The 19,345-nt window shown below is 29.8% G+C and overlaps 1 protein-coding gene across 3 annotated transcripts in view; it reads right to left on the bottom strand.

The window, feature by feature from the left end:
* The window catches only part of dnc (phosphodiesterase dunce), a 216,640-nt gene that overhangs the window by 129,150 nt on the left and 68,145 nt on the right, over positions 1-19,345 (bottom strand). For 2 of the 3 annotated variants that reach the window (XM_068774652.1, XM_068774649.1), the window contains exon 2: positions 2,482-2,745. The exons of the other annotated variant lie outside the window; for it this stretch is intronic. In XM_068774652.1, the coding sequence (XP_068630753.1) occupies positions 2,482-2,627 (146 nt within the window). In that variant the 5' untranslated portion in view covers positions 2,628-2,745. The remainder of the gene's footprint in view (positions 1-2,481; positions 2,746-19,345) is intronic. 3 annotated transcript variants of the gene reach the window in all.

The raw sequence follows: 19,345 nt of genomic DNA, 5'->3' as shown, positions 1-19,345 counted from the left end.
GGAACATCCACAAATTCACAATTATTTATACAAAGCTCCTTAGAGGTTTCTTTAACATAATCCAATTAGCGAATAACAGACTATAGATTTAGCAAGTGAATTACGATTGTGTAAGAAGATCCAGATTCCATTATATTATAGTTACTGCTACACAAGTTATCCGGTGAGGATCTAATTATGTTAATATTGATTTAACAATGTTGTCAAAAAAGTTTATAAACAAAAATCACCACAATCCTGTACTAAAACTTTAGGTCTATTATTTACAAATATTTATTATATTAAGTGTAAAACATGGAGACATATAGCTATGAAGCATAGATATTCGTTAAAAATCTAAATGTGTAATGTTAATGCTACAGAGCAAGAATTTCCAATGCAAAAATAATCTCAACTTCTACATTTCAGCGAATAAACATTTGCCTTAAAATACTTTTTAAAACCAGTGTTTTGTTTTTAAGATGAAACTGTACAATGAACGTAAAGTTAAAGAAATAGGTACGTTTAAAAATAAGTAGTAATTTTTTAAATTCTTTAGTACTATTATTTTTGTTAACTTGAAGGCTCCATTTTTTCACATCAAATTCTTTATATTAGTTAATAGTTTCGGTCAACGGAGCCATCCATTGGAATACGTACGTGATATAATAAATGTCTATTAAAATTAGCAGTAATCTTTGATCTTTCCTAATTGAATTATTTTTTGCATTTGATGTGCACGTGTATTTAAAACGATTCACAATATAAATTACTTGATATGTAGAGGCATAAGACGTGAATAGAAAATTGACGAGAAATTAAATAGAGCCACCACTATACCGAAGCTTCAACAGTTGTTAATTTGAAATCTGTTTGAAGCATCAAAAGATAATTGGAGTCAAACTGTTATTTCCCCTATACAAGATTGATCTATTTCCCTTCAACCCAGCCACCGAGATTTGTTTTAGAACTTTTTCATACAACTATCTGAGATAAATGTATTTGACACAATGAATCTTTTTTCTACGCTCGTCTGATGTTATTTAATGGCGATGGATAAATCACGATGAAACTTCGCCATGGCAACAATATAGGCAATATTATTATGAAAAAGTCGGTCATGGACCGCGTAAAAAATGCCTACAACTACCAATTTATTATCATAAATAATTATTAAATTTTTAGATAATACGCTAAAAAAGTGGCATATTTTCCGGAGTGAAAAGTGTCAGTGAGTGCAAACGACGTGCTACAAACATAGTATTTAAAGTTTTAAATCAAATAAAATATTTAGTAAACGTATACTTCTTGTTTTTACCAACAAAAATATGTTACCCGATATGTTCCCCTATGAAAAATATGTGTCTTGTTACCCGATTTACTACATTATATTCGATATTCGCACGTAAAATAGTATTCTTTTATTTTTGTAATAATAGGATTAAGTATGAGATATATCCTCTATCGACAACAAGAATTCATTAAAGGCTTTATTATTAAGACAAGCTAAGTAGTTCATGCTTTATTTAGGTTAAAAAATTCATCTTAATTTGATAATTCTGTACCATATTGTACTAAAATTCTTGTCAAAACAAACTTTTCTAAATAGCATTGTATATTATAATAAAATAATAATTTATTGTCGTCGCATAATTTATAAGTAGGTGAAAATAATATTTTTAAAAATAATGACACAAATTAAGAGATGTTCCTTAAACAAAGGATGATGTTAGGATGAACGCTTACGTATTTGAACTATTGTTGTGTTAATGTTCATAGCAAGCATCTAAAGAACCCCTCATGAATATTAAGGAGGTATTAATTGTCTCTCGGATCACTTAACCGCTAAAAATATCATTACAAATACAGGCACGACTTTACATATTGCGTTCCAACGATAATAACCATACAATTCTATTATCCTATTTCTATATTATCGTTGCTGATGACTAACCTAGACGACAATTTAAAAATATTGTTAAAATTTTCACAAATATCGTCTACACTATATCTTATTAGATACTTAACACACAGTTGTCCTTATAGATGCTCGAAACCGTCCTATAAAAAGGCAATGATCATTTACGAAAAAAGTAATAACATTATATATTGAAAAGATAAGGTCATAACATTATTTCATCTTGAATATTCTATTATATTTCATTGTTAACACCAGATCATTGTTAAAGATAAACATCACTGTACTACGAAGGATAAAAGTGTTCATCATGGCATTAATTCCAGTTATTTGTAAAATGTCAAAAAAGTTCATTATTGTAATGGATATTAAACACGCATACATTATTATTATGGAAATAATTTCAACTAGCGACTCTCTACATATCGTTGACTCGTAGCAACTACGGTAAGTTAAAGTAGTTTTTGAAAATAACACGTTAAGCTGTACAATGTCTCCTAATATTAGCCGAGAAAAACCGGCATTAAAAATCATAAGAAAAATATTGAATAATAAGCAGCAAAATTTGTAAAATTATTACTTACCCACAGATCCAAGAATGCCTACGGCGAGGTATAGAGGCGAGCGTGAGCGCGAAAGGCGGTAAGGGTGCGGGTGGCAGGCCAGCCTCATCTTGAGGCGCCCCACTCACACGAACCTCCGGAACTCGCAGCTGGTGTCGCCCGCTCATCTCACCACTTCTTACTCGCCCAATTTACATAATTATACGAAATTTAACCACTATTTACTTTGTTACACACAGCCACTCAATGTGAAAAGTTTCTCATTTAATCGTTACGTTGTAACGCCTAATTAAAAAAAACACTGTTACTGACATTTGAAAAGCTTACCGTTAAAAATAGAATGTGTTTTAAGAATATTTTTACGGCTGAAGTTCTTGTTATCAATGAGAGCAGTGTGATTTACTTATTTAGCAGCTAAAGTTGTACGAAATCCCTGAGACACAATCCATCTATTCGAAAAGTCTTTATTGACAGCTTTAGTTGAGAGGCTTTGGCAATGAAGTTCTATAGCTAAATCCGTTAAAATATTCTGTTGTTTAAACTAACATGTTTGTTGTTGGACTATAAACGAAATATTAGTTAAAAAGAGGCGAGGTTCTTACAAATGGTAACAAATGGAATAAATAAACATAAAGGTTAATAACTAGGCTAAACATTTTACGTATACGGCACAGTTATTTTAATTTCGTCATACCACTATAGTTAAATATTTTTATAGTTATAAGGTTGATTTAAATAATCAGCAGAAATGATAGATCGTTATCGTATGTAATTTCTGAAATCGTAGAAAATAAAAAAATACAATTCTTTTAGAAAAGTTAAGAAGGTCCGTTATATGGATGGAATTAATTATTGAACTGAATTATTTGAACCATCTGTTGGCTATATGCCCAACAGCGACATTGTTGAGAGACTGCGAAGGTTAAGAATTATATTTACGTTATAATAATTATAATCCGCATTTCAAACCTAATTAAGCTATGACGGAATTAAAATAAATTATGTTTTATTTGGACTTTTAAATAAGGTCCATTAAATATTAAGACATTAATAAAACTCGTTAAAAAAAGAATTATGTTTAAAATATAACTAAAAATATTTCTTAATGTTTTAGTTAGTATAATATATAACACTTAATTATTTAACTTTAATTTGTTAACTCTCTAATTATTTTTATATTTTACACAGATAAATTTAAAGACAAAATAATTTTTTTTTTAAATTTTAGTAGTCATTTACACGCACTTTTGAATTGTCGATTATATATATACTTGTATATAACATCAACCATGTAGATGAGTCAACAAACCATCAAACACAAACTAAAACTCGTGAGCACTTTATAAGATTTATTGAATATTATATTTTTAATTTTAGATGTAAAACGAAGAAAAGAAAGGTTTAAGATATCTGGTGGAACTTTATTCTATATGCGTACAAACAGACCCACGAAAGAATTGTTAATTTTTTGAAAAACTTTTTTTAGACACTTTCAGTTTATATTCATTTTTTTATTTACCACGTGTCAGTCGCCACTTTTATATAATATTTTAAGTTTAGGCGTATAAATAATATGTTATTACAGTGTATAATAAATATTTCACAGATGATTGAATGATAAGAATAGTTTAAATCGTTTTTATTAATTCTTATTAACTTGAGTAATTATTACTATTAATGATTCTTTATAACATAATTTTTCAAATCTTTGCTTCGATATTAGATGTATCAGTAATAAAATGTAGGCAAGGCAAGTACGATTTATTGTTCGTGACCTTTTCGTGCAGGGCGAGCCTGAAAGACACGTAACACGCACATGAACGAATTTATGTGCTATTCTGATCTGAAAGGCGCTTGTCATTTAATCAGCAACTGATTTTTTTTTAAATATTAGTAATTAATTTTTAAACTAAAATGTTAATAAATTTAAGAAAATAATATAAAAAGAAATAATCAGAAAAAATATTATAAGCCGATCTATAAATTATTACAAAATTTAACCTGGTCATCAGAAATTATCAAATCACAAAGCGTTCTTTTGTATAATAAAAGTGTTTAATTTTTAAACGTATATTTTAATAAATATTAGAAAGAAAATGGTAAGTAGTAATAAAAAAAATCTATGAGCCGATTTATTAATTACCACAAATTTAAACTGATCATAAGAAACGTTCAAATCACACTACGTTATTTTTTGAATAAGTAAAACGTAACATATAATATTAAGAAATTGAACGGCAGCTTTTGGTATTGGTACCACAGATTATAATATAAATATATGATTATATAATAATAGTCGAATATCTAAATGTTTCTCAGTAACGGTAGTAAATAGTATTTATTATAGTATTTGCTACGAAACTCCTTAGTAAAATTCCAAATATTTTAGATAACTGTTTGACAAAAGTTTTTGCTGAAAATATGCATATGCAGCTCGGTGATCTAGTAAACTAGAAACTAATTTTAATATTCCCTGCATATATGGTATAGTGGTATTGGCACAAAATTCGAACATGAAATACAAAGCTTTGGGTAACCGCTTTTCGTACACATAGGAGCGAAATTGCGAACCGTTGCCAATATTCAATATTCACGTTAAAGCCCATATTACAATTAATTAAATTGGTGGCTTTTATAAAAGCTAAAAAATATAAATAATTTCGTAGGTATATTTTATCAAATAAAATATAAAAAGTAACTAAAAACGAAACAGTTTTTGACATAAATTTATATCAAACAACTGTTCTTCGCCCATTTTTAGATATATGCTTGATGCTATTATATGTACATATATATATCCTTTAATTTCTAAAGCTTATATCAATTGTAGTAAGTACCTGTGTTTATGTATATTGTTTTGCATTACGAGTGTACTGCTTATTGCTTAGTGTACTGCTATATTGCATATGACTTTGTTACTTTGTGTAGATAAAGGTTCAAATTTTTCAGTAACAATATCGGAACTACAGTAATAATAATTCAATAAAAAAAAAAACATTGCCGGTGATTTGTTTCCACACGTCAAGAACTTGAAAGAACGAAATGAAAGATTATGTTATAATTGTAGTAATAAAAATAAATGAATAAAAAAATCAAAATATTACTATCACGGTTTATTTGATTGTTCAGCCGTACAAGCTCAAAACAAAGGCTTTTCTCGACGGTAAATGCCTACAATGGACTTCCGTCTTTATACACATATAATCACATTATTTATAATTAATCCGAGTTCGACGTTCCTATGTAACTGAATTGTTTATAAAGACATTTTCATACGATATTCAATAACTTTACCTTTCAAGAGAAAATCGCACATGAGTACACAATTTATAAGCTTTCTTTTATTAACTTAGATTTTTTTAAAAGGTCACTGTTTGCCTTTTTGTTATTTTCTTAACTCCGCGGATTGGAAGTAGCAGGGGGCTGACCACGTATATCCTCACCCTCGTTTTCAATAATTAACCTCGGTTTAGGCCGTCACAAGAGGATTCATGGAGGTCCATGAAGCCTCGTCTTAGACAGTCACTCATTACGAGTTTAGGATTTCGATTCAAAGTTTTGCGAGGGGTCTGTACTTCTACTTTATTAGTACCTTTTGTCTGGGTCTCATTATTACCAATTTAGAAAGCGCGCTGAGGTAGAGAAGTAGCGAAAAAAACTCCAGTAATACATTTATTTATTGCCATAGAAAACCTAGCGAACACTTGGAAATAACTTGTGTAGGTTTGAAACCGTCTAATCAATAGTCGTGGAAAGTCTAAATAATGTCCCGGTCTTAGGACGGTGTCACGTTTAATGCCCCGGGAGAAATGTGGCCGCACCCACAATTAAAGTATTTGGATGTGATGGAACAGTAAAAAAATAAAGCCCAGATAAATTTTAAGAATAGGGCAATAGTAGATAGCTTCAGGTCTATATGAAGACATTTATTGCATATGTACCACGGTGCTATGTATGTCTTAAGATTTACATATAATTCAACTACAAGCTTCTGTTATGTCCGAATATGAAACTTGGGTATTATATACTTACGTTATACTTGACAGATCAACTAGTGCGTACTTATTTAAGAAAAAAAAAATCCTGGCTGAAAACGCTAGAACCAATATTAAGCTGCTGACGTTATATTATAGGATATAACTGTTATGAATTTAAAACGTAGCAAAAAATGTAAAATTTTGTTGCTGAATGTATTCATTAATTTTACTTGTTTTAGTGGTATGAAAAACAATGGAAAAACAGCGTGAAATCATTTTCATATCATTAATTGCTATGTGTACTTAAAAACTTTAAATTTAATGGTTTTTAAACAGGTAAGACAAATATATTGCAATTAATGTTTTACGTTTAATCTTTGCTTAAACCTAAAAACTTCGACGGGTTTTAATTTAAGTGATTCTTTATAAACCGCTATTAGTAAATATTTTGGTGGTCACAAAAAGTGTGTTACTGTAGCAAAGTACATATCCCTGATTTCTGCCTAAAAATAATTCACCGATGTCGAAATTGAGCAGAGGTCCCAGGTGAAAATCACATCCAAAATAAATCGGCCACAAGAGATCATTTTTGTTTGCCAAGTATATGCCAATTACAGTAATCTCTCAGATAATATTTTTTAATCGTCGGATAGAAGACTTCTAATTTGCGTATTTGTTTTTATTGCAATTGTAAACAAAGCCTATGGGTTGCGACGTAAACGGCGTAAACTTGATAATGCAACATCGATCGATTTATTTATAATTAATCAGATAAACCACTGATAAAGAACAGATAACACAGGTTATTTCACTTTTATTGTTGTCTCTTTTGTAAAGATATTGTTTAAACATGTTCATCTAATTAGATTGAAAAACTTACATAGTTATCACATAAATTGTTTGTTCAATATTATTATTAACTTCTAAAACAAACATGTGGTGGTTTAATCTCATTAGCCCAGTTTTAAATAGCGTTTTATCTGGCCACAGATGTATCAAAGCTCATAATATTATAAAAATAAATATTCCTTAACATGATACAGGCACATACTTAACATTAATTAATCAACAAGCTTCACACGTGCATTTTCATTGGTTATTAAGACATTTATAAACGGAAAGTTTTCTTGGGAATACCTTAGATGCAAGCCTATAATAGAGCTGATATATATGTGATTTTAATAAATATTAGTAGACCATAGTTCTATCCTAGTTATATTTATAGCATTCTTTTCTAAGTGTTTTTTCCTTTTTTTTCAATTTTTATATTACAGAAGAGAGCTGTTCGTGCTATCATGAGACATGAGAGAAAGATTAGTTAAAGAAAAATTATGTCCCTTTTTACATAAATGATAAATTTCTGAATGTGAATCATAATGACATTAAATACAATAAAAATTACGATGCATACGAGTTTAGCACTAGAAATAAAAATAAGCTTGCTATACCTTTTCAAAACGTTATAAATCTAGCAACTATGTACCGTTATTCAATAGATCTCCATGTAATGTCTCTTAAATGTGCTTAATCTAAAAAATATTCAACAGTAAAATTAGTGAAGGATTTTTAAGTGTTTTAAAGCTTGAGAAAGAATTACTACAAGATCACGAAATTTATAAAAGTGATAATAAAAAGAGTTAATTTATTGTGTTTCTGTATCACAGTTGCTGCTTGATGTGTACAGTAAAGCGTATTCACTATATAACAATATAAAAAAGTGTGCCAAACATTAATTTTAGGGGGACCGGAAATTAATGTCGTTTCTGTCGACATATTTTACAGAAAAACATATTGATATTACCGCTCCGGCATTGAAAATTTATATGCTAGATGGCAAATAGTTGTTGTTAAGGAAGGTGAATAAATTCTTGATTAGAAATAAAAACAAGTTAAAAATGTAGTCGTGTGAATTTAACTTAAGAAAGAGAAGTTAGTTTCCAATCCCCCTAATAACAAAGGCATTTTTTACGTTCTACTTCTTTATGTATCTTTCATGATACAAAGCCTACCGATTAAACAAGTTTACTTGCTATTAACCTATTTACATATTTTATTTCATTGTATTTTAGTGTATACTTTAAAAAATATAAACAAATTTTTAACGGCATTATATTAAAAAAAATCAACATCTAAATGTTAATGATAATTATTATTCAAAGTTGGCTCATGGATATATTTAAACTGTTACTGTGATTACTGCAAATAATTATTACAAATTGGAAAGCGGTACTCTGCTGCTTTGTATACAGAACATTTACTACCATTTACAATTATTTATTGTGCCACATCTTGCTCAATAAAACAACATAAAGAACATTTATGCGTCGTCGTTTATACTTCCTCGTAGTCGAATTAAATTATGTAACCAATCCATTACCTGAGTTGTTAGAGCAATGTAGTAAAAGTCGTAATACTATTCCACTATAAAATCATTTAATCTGTACTTACGTAAGTTATATTTTTAATCGTAAAGCATAGTTTTATTTGTGAGATTAATTTAAGTTAATTAATTAATTCGGATTTAGTTAAGAAAATTTATTGAATTTTGGTGAAACTGAAGGTGCGCGTTTTCTAAATAATAAAAATATAAGAGTACACACAACACAATAATTTTACACATAAAAACTCATACGCAAAACAAAAAACTATCATATTCGCAAATAGATTATTTGTGTGTGGATGCGCGTGACGTTATGTTTTGTGTATGTACGCAAATGGGCCTGTTAAGCACTGGACCACGGACGAGGCGCAGCGCACTGGTCTTCCGTCCATAGGCCTATGGTGTTCATTGCTTACAATCGTAACACATTTAATAAATAACTGTAAGACATAGTACACATTAGACGAGAAGGACTTTATTACCTTTAGAAGCTCCATTTCATCAACGGTCCGAGTATTGAGTGAACTTTTATTACGTAAATTATTTTACATCACATTTGGGACGTGAAGTGAAGTTGAAGTAATCTATTTTGGCATTGGGGTCATTAAAAATATCCACGGGTCACTCAGGCTTCTCTTTTAAACGCGCGCACTGCCTTATGTGCTTTCAAAGAATGCTAGAATTTTAAAGGTTATTATTAACAGTGGTTAATGTAAGTTCAAATTTTGTGTGTAGTTATGCGCGCACCTTTACGTATTTAATTTTGAAATATATTTCACAAATCGTATTCCGTTTTCTCAAACGAATAAAACTGAAATAGATAGAGAAGTGATGAACAATAGACATTACGCTAAAATAACTTATTATAGTTGTACGTGTACACAACTTTGTAATAGAAAAATATGTATAGGTATGTGCGCATAACGTAGTTGCTTTAGTGCTCAGGAGACTTGACACGCAACACGAATAATTATTGTTTATGAATCATCTGCCTATCATGTCGCAATTAAATGAAAGAGCGAAATATAACATGATGCCTTTTTATATTTCCACACAAAATAATATAATTTTAATGGTATAGTTTTTTTTTGTCTTCCAATTTATAATGCATATGCCAATTATAAAATTTCATTTTAATTGCAATGCTCTTTAGAGTGAAACATAAATCAGTTTTTTAAAACGTAGGTTTTGCCTTTTAACACGGTTGATGGCTGAAAATAGTTTTTCCTTCATTTATTTCTCGAAGTTTAATGTTTTTGCAATTGCGAATTTGTTGATGTATTAACCAAGAAGCATTTTTTTTATTTGTACACCGCGGTAATTTAAATCTCCATGTACTATGTCAGAACAGCAAACTTCACTGTGGATTTTTATTTTACAGAAATAGGCTTGAATTATACGTCAGCGCCTTGTTAAACGAGGTTTACGGATTCCTTGGCTGATTTCTGGGATAGGCTACACAAATAACACTGCGTCGAGAGCCTGTACATTTCTGTTTTATTTTTTGAATTCAATAAAGTGTTATAGAGAAATAAAAACAAAAAACGTAAAGTAGTAATCGAAAGTTGTTAACTAAATACATTAAAAATATAGAATTACTTTAAATTTTGATAACTAAGTTACTACAGCTAACTAATAACAATGATTAGATAAGGTCGTTGCTCTAGACTATATTAAGTTAACGAACTTGCTCTTATTAACATGATAACGCTCGTTTTTTGTTAAAGTAATACGGAGCCGCAAAAATCGTCGACGTGTAATACAATTTAACAATTACAAAAATGATTATTATTTTTTTATATTAATCGAAATATAAATCATATATTTTAAACCATTACACTATATAATTATTAAGTCAATAACGTTATTAACAGTGTTTAATATTATTAATTAAGTAATCTAGCTTAAGGCCCTCAAAATATTGTAGATTAAAGAGCAAAGTAATAAAACTTAAAACTACAAAAGCTCAAAAGTCAAAGCTCAACTGAAAATATCAGTTGATCCTTTTCATAGAGTTAAATGGAGACACTACTTTTTCTATTTGTTTGTATATCATATAACAAGGGATTGAAATGGGTATCAGTGTGCGTGTTAAGATACGTGAAGATCGTGTTATTGATAAGACGAGATCAAGAATATAAGTAAAAAAAGTCGGAAAACATTATTTATCACTTCTCTTGAAAATTTTTTGCCAATTATTAATCTATTTCTAAGAAAGTTACGAAATTATGTTTTGTCTTCAGCATAATAAGGTATTATTTACTATGAAAAATATAAAGAGCTTGAAGGAATGTAATATTATCCTTATAATGTGGTGGTATAGGATTGCTTCATGGTAATCCGCAGTACTTCTAAGGTTTCTGTATACGTAAGCATAATCAACTGCATAGTTGGCAATGTGGTTTAGGTAACATTATCCCACAGTTACAATGTACATATTGTTTATGTTGTTAGTTATTTGTGTCGTGTCTTCCCACTTTCTTCTTAGAATATTGCTCATCCTTCGTGGTGCGAAAAATTTCGAAGGTTTTTTAAATTCTTATTTACGATGCACCATACTGGTGTTTAGTAAATAAATATGTCATATAAATATAACATTTACAATAGATATAATAATAAAAAATTTAAAAAGTTAATACTTGTAATGTTTGAGAACGCACCGTATTACTGATCGCTATGGCCACAACACTTTTTAGGGTTGTATTATTCTAACTCGTTCGAATTTAATTTCAAATGCCGATTTGAATTCAGCTGCCATTGTATTCGGGTTAAAATTGTGAATGATCTCTGCAGTACAACATCTCGATCACAATTTACCTCTCATTTTCTTTACCATCTAAAAGGAAAAGTTAAATGCACGGGACGACTTACCACCATACCCATTAATGTGCACAAAATGATTAATAAGAAATTAAAGACAAGATCATTGTATGATCCTAAAAGTAGACGATACTAAAGGGTTATGCCATATGCTAATAGCCATTCTCATGTCATTGTGTTATTTGTTAGTATAAATGAAAAAGTAACTGTAAATATAAAATTATCCATTGAATTATAACAAAAACCTCACGTTATTAGTAGTGGAATGCAATATAACATTATAATGATATAAATCTTCGTGATTTCAAGTTTGGTAATAAAATGTAAGATAGTAAAAAAATAAAGGAAGAATATGTCCGAACGTCAATTTATCGATCTTAAGAATATATTTGTATAAGCCCGTGTCCGGGAAAAGACTTGCCTTTACCGTATATTTGGACATAAAGGGAAGATAAACATTTATTTTATAATCATGCTGCTATGGAACGAAACAGGCGAGCAACAGTGACGACTATTTAGCAAAAAGTTAATATTTGTTTGGGAAAAGGTCGAACAATGTTGCGTTCATTTAAAAACATAGTTTTGTTTATTTTGACTATATTAAATCAGTTATATTAACACAGTTTACTTATTGATTCCCCTATTCAGAAACTCGAGAAGTCGATTATTAATTTTATATTTAGCTATGATAGCACAATTATTCAATGTATACACTTGCTTAATTGGCAAATTAAGGTAAAACCATGTGACGAGAATTATCTGTTACGTTGTAGGTAATTTGGTGTTAAGATGTGTGACAGGACGGAAGCAATTGAATTTTATATTGTCTTTGCTTACCTTAAGCATGCTACCATGCTCGCCATCTTAGACTGTATTGTCGTTTTTTACTAGATAGGGCAAGGCTTAAATTCAATGAGTAAAAAAATTGTTACATAACAATTATATACTTCATGGTTTCTAAACCTAAGTTTAAAAAGGGGCAGTAAATAAATTAAAATTCAACATAATCATATCAGCCGATATACGCTCACTACAATGCATAGGCCTCACCCAAAGGTAGCCGTTATGAGTTAAAATCATTTTATTATTTCTTCATTAATAAATAGAGATTTTAATTTGCAGCACACATGCCTAAAATAAAATAATTGTAAAAATTAAATTGTATAGTTCTTAAACAGCTATACATAACATATAAGAAACATGACATTATTTTTTCTCAAGAATTGTTTAAAATTCATTTGTGTTGTTGTAAAACGATAACATGACAACAGAATATATATGGCGTTAATAGAAATACGACTAATAATAATACCCGTAAATTCCGGACACGATAGACGCCATGAACATACACCTTTCTTTTAGTTCACATAACATTCACTAAATATTGTACAAACAGTTATTGCCTTACATAAATTGGCAATTTACTGCTGTTGTTTTTCCCGTGGTGCGCTCGATAAAGAGACAGTTCTTTATTAGTAACAGCATCGTTATCCTATCTAACGTTCGTAACTTTTTCTTTGGTAACTATTCAATATGCTCTATTTATGCGTTAATTGTGAAGGACAAAATGTCATCGCTTAAAGCAACCTTTAATCATTATTGCCATCGAAGACAATGCGCGTGTTATTGTATTACCGGGTGCCTTTGCTGTACACACGACGCATAATAAATATTTGATTTGGTTACAAGCAGGCAACCTGTCCGACGCCAGCCACCGCCCACGAAGGAGTATCACTTTATAAACATTTTTCTAAGTAATTTTTTAAATACTAGTATTTCTAAAATTATTTTTTTTTTATAAAATACATCTGTTTTTAAGACCTTGAAGCCTGCAGTCTAATCTGATACAATGATATAATGTACAACTTTATATATACATAAATTAATATCAATTTGAAATATCAAGAGGCTTTCCTTATGGTTTTGCAAATACCATAACTTCATATAAGTAAAAAGGTTGCACATATAACACATAATATCTAGTTAAAAATTAAAAAGAGGAAATAATAGACTCTATCAAACATATTTTGCAGATGTATTTGATTCATTCTATTAGTCTACAGAAATTTGCTTATAAATTGAGCTCCTAAAAGGGAAGGCAATGCCGTCGCACCTAATTTAATATCATTCAAAAGCGGACTTGATATATCACTTCTAATACAAATATAAATCAAAACGGATTATGTGACATACATACATATAATTCAAAAACAGAGAAGAATAAGCTATAAAAATATTGCAATATTGTAATTAAAATTGTGAAATAATTTTGTAATCGTAGTTATACAGTACAGCTAATAAACATTAGTATTATAATATTACTATTTTCAGTAGTTAATTGATTTTAAAGTAAATGAGGATGGATAGAGGAGGAGATGAGATATCTTAGAACCGATTTTAAAATAGAAGTGTATAAACACAGAAACCATCTAGGTACTGTAATTAATATATGTATCAGAATCATTAGTTACTACTTTTTCAAAAAAAAACCTTTCGTATTTAGTAACTCATGGACACTCCAAAAGTTTGCTCCGAAAATTTCTATGAGGTCTACTTGTCTGATGTTTGCATTTTATTGCCAGTCTAATATGAGAAAAAGGTTTCAAATAATGACCGTTATAAAACTGTATGGTTCAGTTAAGTCGTATCGATAACGTAGACATACCTTTTACATGTCCGAATTGTATCAGCTAAAAGTATTTCTTATAGAAAGAAGGGTTGTAATGAGAGTTTTAATTCAACGAATAACTAAAGCTTCAATAAGAAAAAATACCATTACATAATTACTTGCGATAAAAAATTAATCATCCTTCCATTTACGTTGCAATTTAAATGTGGTTCGACAATAAATACGTATTTTGCCAACTCGTCTGCCAAGGGTGGCGGTTATGGTTTATCGCCCATTGATATTTTTGATTAGGCCCATGTCTTGTAGTGGACGTCTATAGGCATCTATGGGCTAAGCAACGACGACATATTTGTTTTTCTCGCTTTAAGCTAGTCTTATTTTTATTACTTGTAATTTAAAAACATTTTTAACAAAAAGCCTCGAGCAACGCGTTCACATGATGTCAAGTGTTCTATCTTGAGATATGAAATAGTACCTTTCATTAGCGCAAGGTAGAGTTGATGGTACTGGCTTAAATTGGAACATAAAATACCTAACTTTATTGGCAGGAGATCAACCGCCGCGTTATTTGCGTAGACGTGAAAATGGCGCAATAGTTACTACGTATTTATGGTATTTTTTGAATTAACATAAATTTATTTTTGAATCAGAAGATACCGTCCTAAAAGGGCATCGTTATTCCAAAAAGGACTTTACTTAAATAGCGACATTTTGTTGTTGATATTTGTCTGTATATAAATAATTATCTAGTTTCCTCTTCTAAGTAATCTTACTAGTAATAAATTATCCATAGGTATAAAACATTGTAAGCGATTTGCGCGTTTGTTAACTTGGTGCTATGAAAAACATTCTTTATAAAACTATCATCAACAACATCCGCCTACATAAATTAAAGTGACCCCTGTGTCCTTCGAATTGTAATGTAGTAAAATGAGACAAATTTATGAATTAAAGATTGAACTCCATTTCATAAACATTCATTATATTGGCGCTTTACTGCGCCACTTCCACGGGTATAATGTATTCCAGATCTGACGATGGTGGCGAAATTGAAACTGCGCAATTTTTCAAAAGTCAGGTCATATATTTAAAAAAAATATTCTTTCCGGGTCCTGTAATGTGTTAAAAAGAATATAAAAGTTGGTCATTTAACTATTATAGAGGACAATATTTGTCACAACGATTTTTTTTAAAATACCAAACATGCTTAATTTGTTTGTCGATATTGTTGCTGATACTTGATTTGCATGTTAAAAATACGCTACGAATCATAAAGTAATCAACCAGAAGCACGTGGGGCTTCTGTATTATATGTTTATTTGTATTATAAGTATTGAAGGGTCTTGTTAGCGGCCTTCACAATTAGCTCGATTACCTTACGGCTTTTATTACACGCTATTTTTTTTCGTATAAATTATGAGATTTTATATGTAATGTCTATATAAGTTACAACTAGGCAAGTACATGATAATCCGAGCAATTTTAAGCCGGTAATTTAAACAATTTGCACATAAGTATCGTTAATGTTTATAACTTTTTTTTCTGAAAAGGTTTTGTTCCTTACTAACTCATATATTAAGTTTAGAACACAACAAACAAAAAACAATAATTATACGTATTAAATTTCGACAACGCGAAAAATGTCTTATTTAGCAATGATTAAAAAAATTTAAGAAACGCTCTCATTCTTTAGAAAAACTCCTGAGTTACAATTTTATTAAATTGGCGTCCTTAAGTAAGAGCAACTTCAGAGTGCGATGTTCAGCAATTTTGCTTAGTATAATAAAAAATTCTCTTCTTTACTTCATATGGGTTTCTATATCAGTTTGTCATTACTTTATAAAAAGATAAAAATAACAATTTTTTTACAGGAAAACTTATCTCTAACCACTTCAAATATAAAACAAATATTTAAAAAATATTACTGTAAAAATAAGTAACTGTGACTAAAGTAGAAACTCATGTAGAGTATACATACATGTATGTATATGTAATGAAAATTTGCTATTGGATTCTTAGACAGCTAAAAAGGGAAGTAATGCTCTGATCATATTATTCCGCAGTTAATTAAATTACAAATATAGTGGGATCTATCCTAAATACTGCAAAAACGCAAATACTCAAAATTTACTCGTCAAGCCAGTGTTCATTTAAGGATCGCTACAGCCTGAAGATATTGAAAGAATATTTATTACTTTTTACCTCCATTTTCATACCATTTTCAGCTACATTTTCACGCCCCGCTTTTACTACTCACACGCGCGTATTGTTCTTATTCACATTATAAGTTAATTAATACAATAATTTAAGCATAAATAAAAATATAGAATGTACAAATGTTCCTCGTTGATGTCACAGAAACAAATAATGAAAAGAAAAAAGTGTTCATAGAAAGAAATCGAACAAAAATTCTATTGTAATTATTACAAAATTATTGAATACTCATTCACTTTGTCGCTTAAAACACTTTAATATTCTGCATGTAGACACAAAATTTAATATCTGCTATTAAATAAAAATATAAATATAGGTCGCAGACTTCGACATTTAATTACGAGTTGGGCAAAAATTTGTCAGAAACTTTATTGTTAACTGTTATTAAAAACGTCAGCGGAAAATTAAAATGCAGTGTATACTTTTTTTAAACAAGTGTAATCAAAATTTGCTTGCGCGTGGAATCGAAGTATTAGAGCAGGTGTTATTATTTGATTTATTTGTATCACTCACTGCATATTTGTCTTCATTATAAAATAGCTTATAAGATTTAAATTTTAAAAAAGCATATTATTAGCGATATTAATTAGTCTATTTGTTATAAACATGTTAGGTATGTCTATATATTAGTTACACCCGAATTCCGACACCTGATATTTTTTTTAAATTTTGGTAAACTCCTTATGGGGTATGTTACTATTTGATTCCTGTATCTCAATAATCTCCTGCTAATACCTAGTACCTCATAATAAAAGAAAATTTATTAAATAATAAAAACATTGTATATACTTCCACGTTGTGTTATATATTGATATTTTTAACGTTTTACTAAAATTTATTTAATTTTAATAAGTTATTTTTATACGTAACATAAAATCTGTAACTATCTACTCTCACATTTTTTATTTCAATCCATGTAGTCAGCGATAAGTTTATCCATTATTCTTCTGAATTTATTAAGGCTTTACTTGTCCGATAACGTCTGTAGCCTTTACATGATTTTCTATTTAGTAATATTCAAGTTAAAGTTAAAAAAGGATTGCAAATAAGTTATTATAGTTACATTCCTGCCATGCATGCATTATATTGGTAAATTTATACTGTATGTAACAAACACGTCAAGCAGATCTGCCTAGGGTGTTAAATAATTAATGTTCAGGAAAAGGGTGTTAGTTCAGAACTAGAACTAACACCCTATGTTAAGTGACCTTTATAATAATTATTGAGGGCAAATCAAACTTTACATCTTAGAACACTGAAACGAGCTATCTAAAGGGTTATGCCCGAGATTTCACTACGAGATCGAATGAGAAGATTCGTAGGTGAACGAAATTAACCTATATAGCCCAGAGAATTAAAAATTCAAGTGACAGCGGACAGATCCCATAGCGCGGAGAATTTGTAACCGTTAGGGCTTAAAGATTCGGACGTCCTTATACAAAGTCGACATACTACACTGCGAAGGTTGACAGAATCCGTCGGATGAAAGTCGCTATAAATCGTCCCTATTGGATATCTAGAGGAGAGGTCTGTACCCAACCGAACATCCTACTATTTAAATTAAAATAATTATAAAGACCTGTGTTAAACTAACACGCAGTACATGTATTGAGTGAAATCATTATTCAATTATTAAAAAAATCCTGGAACAACAAGGTTAAACGCGGACTGAAAACAATATTTTTTGTGGAAAATACCTTATTTCTTAATGTTCATACATTATTCAAAATGACAAATGGGGGAAGAGCTATATAGAGCAGTTAACTTATTCTTGTGCCTCCGTAAATTCAGCGTAGTTTAAAAAGGGATACTTAGCGTGTTGTCGAATTCTCTCGAAAATATATTAATTTATTGTCACGTCATAACTTCAAAGATTAGCACATCTCTACGGCGTCGATCTATATTTCCGTCAGTTCATTTATTGCGGATACATTTTAAAAAGGCCAAGAGCACTTTATCTCTACTCTACAAATCATGGAAAACCAGAAAGATCTTTCTCACTAGAAAAATAATATTTGTTTTCTTATTTTATCTTTATGGTGCAGAGATATGAGCACAAAAACGATAAACAGGAATCGCAATAACGATGCTGCGGATTGGGCTGGACGGCGCGACGAACAATTCTCATCTTAAAGCTACTCATAATCACTCTTTACAAGACTCCAGGAATTATATATGATTAATAAGGATATTATGATATGATGGAATTATATATAACGGAAAACTAGTATAATCTTCCTCACTATAACCCAATAATACTTATAGAAATATATGTTTTTATTGTTAAAAGTCTTTTCGACATCTGCTATATTACACAAACGATTGTTTATATTCTTACAATAATACTTACCATGAACTATCATGAACTGAACAACAATACTAACCTCACATATTAAGTTTAATGTAAATCGTTTTTAATTAATTGCTTACGCAAAATGGCGCGGACAAGTACACGTCGTCCTAATTTATTTGGCGTTGGTTAATACGCTCGAAATTAAACAATTTTATGTGCGGAGCTGTAACTGTATTCTAATGTATTTAACACACCGGATAAAATACGTGTAATATTAAATATGTTTTGCAGAGAGGAATCCAGAAAGACTGCTGCGTTTTACATGTAATAGAGTGTAATAATAAATGTACTTTCTTATTATACGTTTATAAGCGATAACGGTGGAAATATAACAATCAAATACATTGTAATATGACAGACGAATACAAATATGCCCCGTTATACCAAAGATAAGCGTGTCTTAAAAGATCTTCGCTAAAGCAAATAATGAATAATCCAAGTTGATATAGTTATTACATAATTTTATGTTATTTTTACTCATATAAGTACAAAAATTTTACTCATATAAGTAA

Source organism: Battus philenor, unplaced genomic scaffold, assembly GCF_028537555.1.
Source record: "Battus philenor isolate CCGP_79_NKW_IND1 unplaced genomic scaffold, ilBatPhil1.0.hap1 SCAF_7, whole genome shotgun sequence".
NCBI lineage: Eukaryota > Metazoa > Arthropoda > Insecta > Lepidoptera > Papilionidae > Battus > Battus philenor.
The sequence above is the reverse complement of the archived record's forward strand: the minus strand, read 5'-3'. Positions and strand labels throughout refer to the sequence as shown.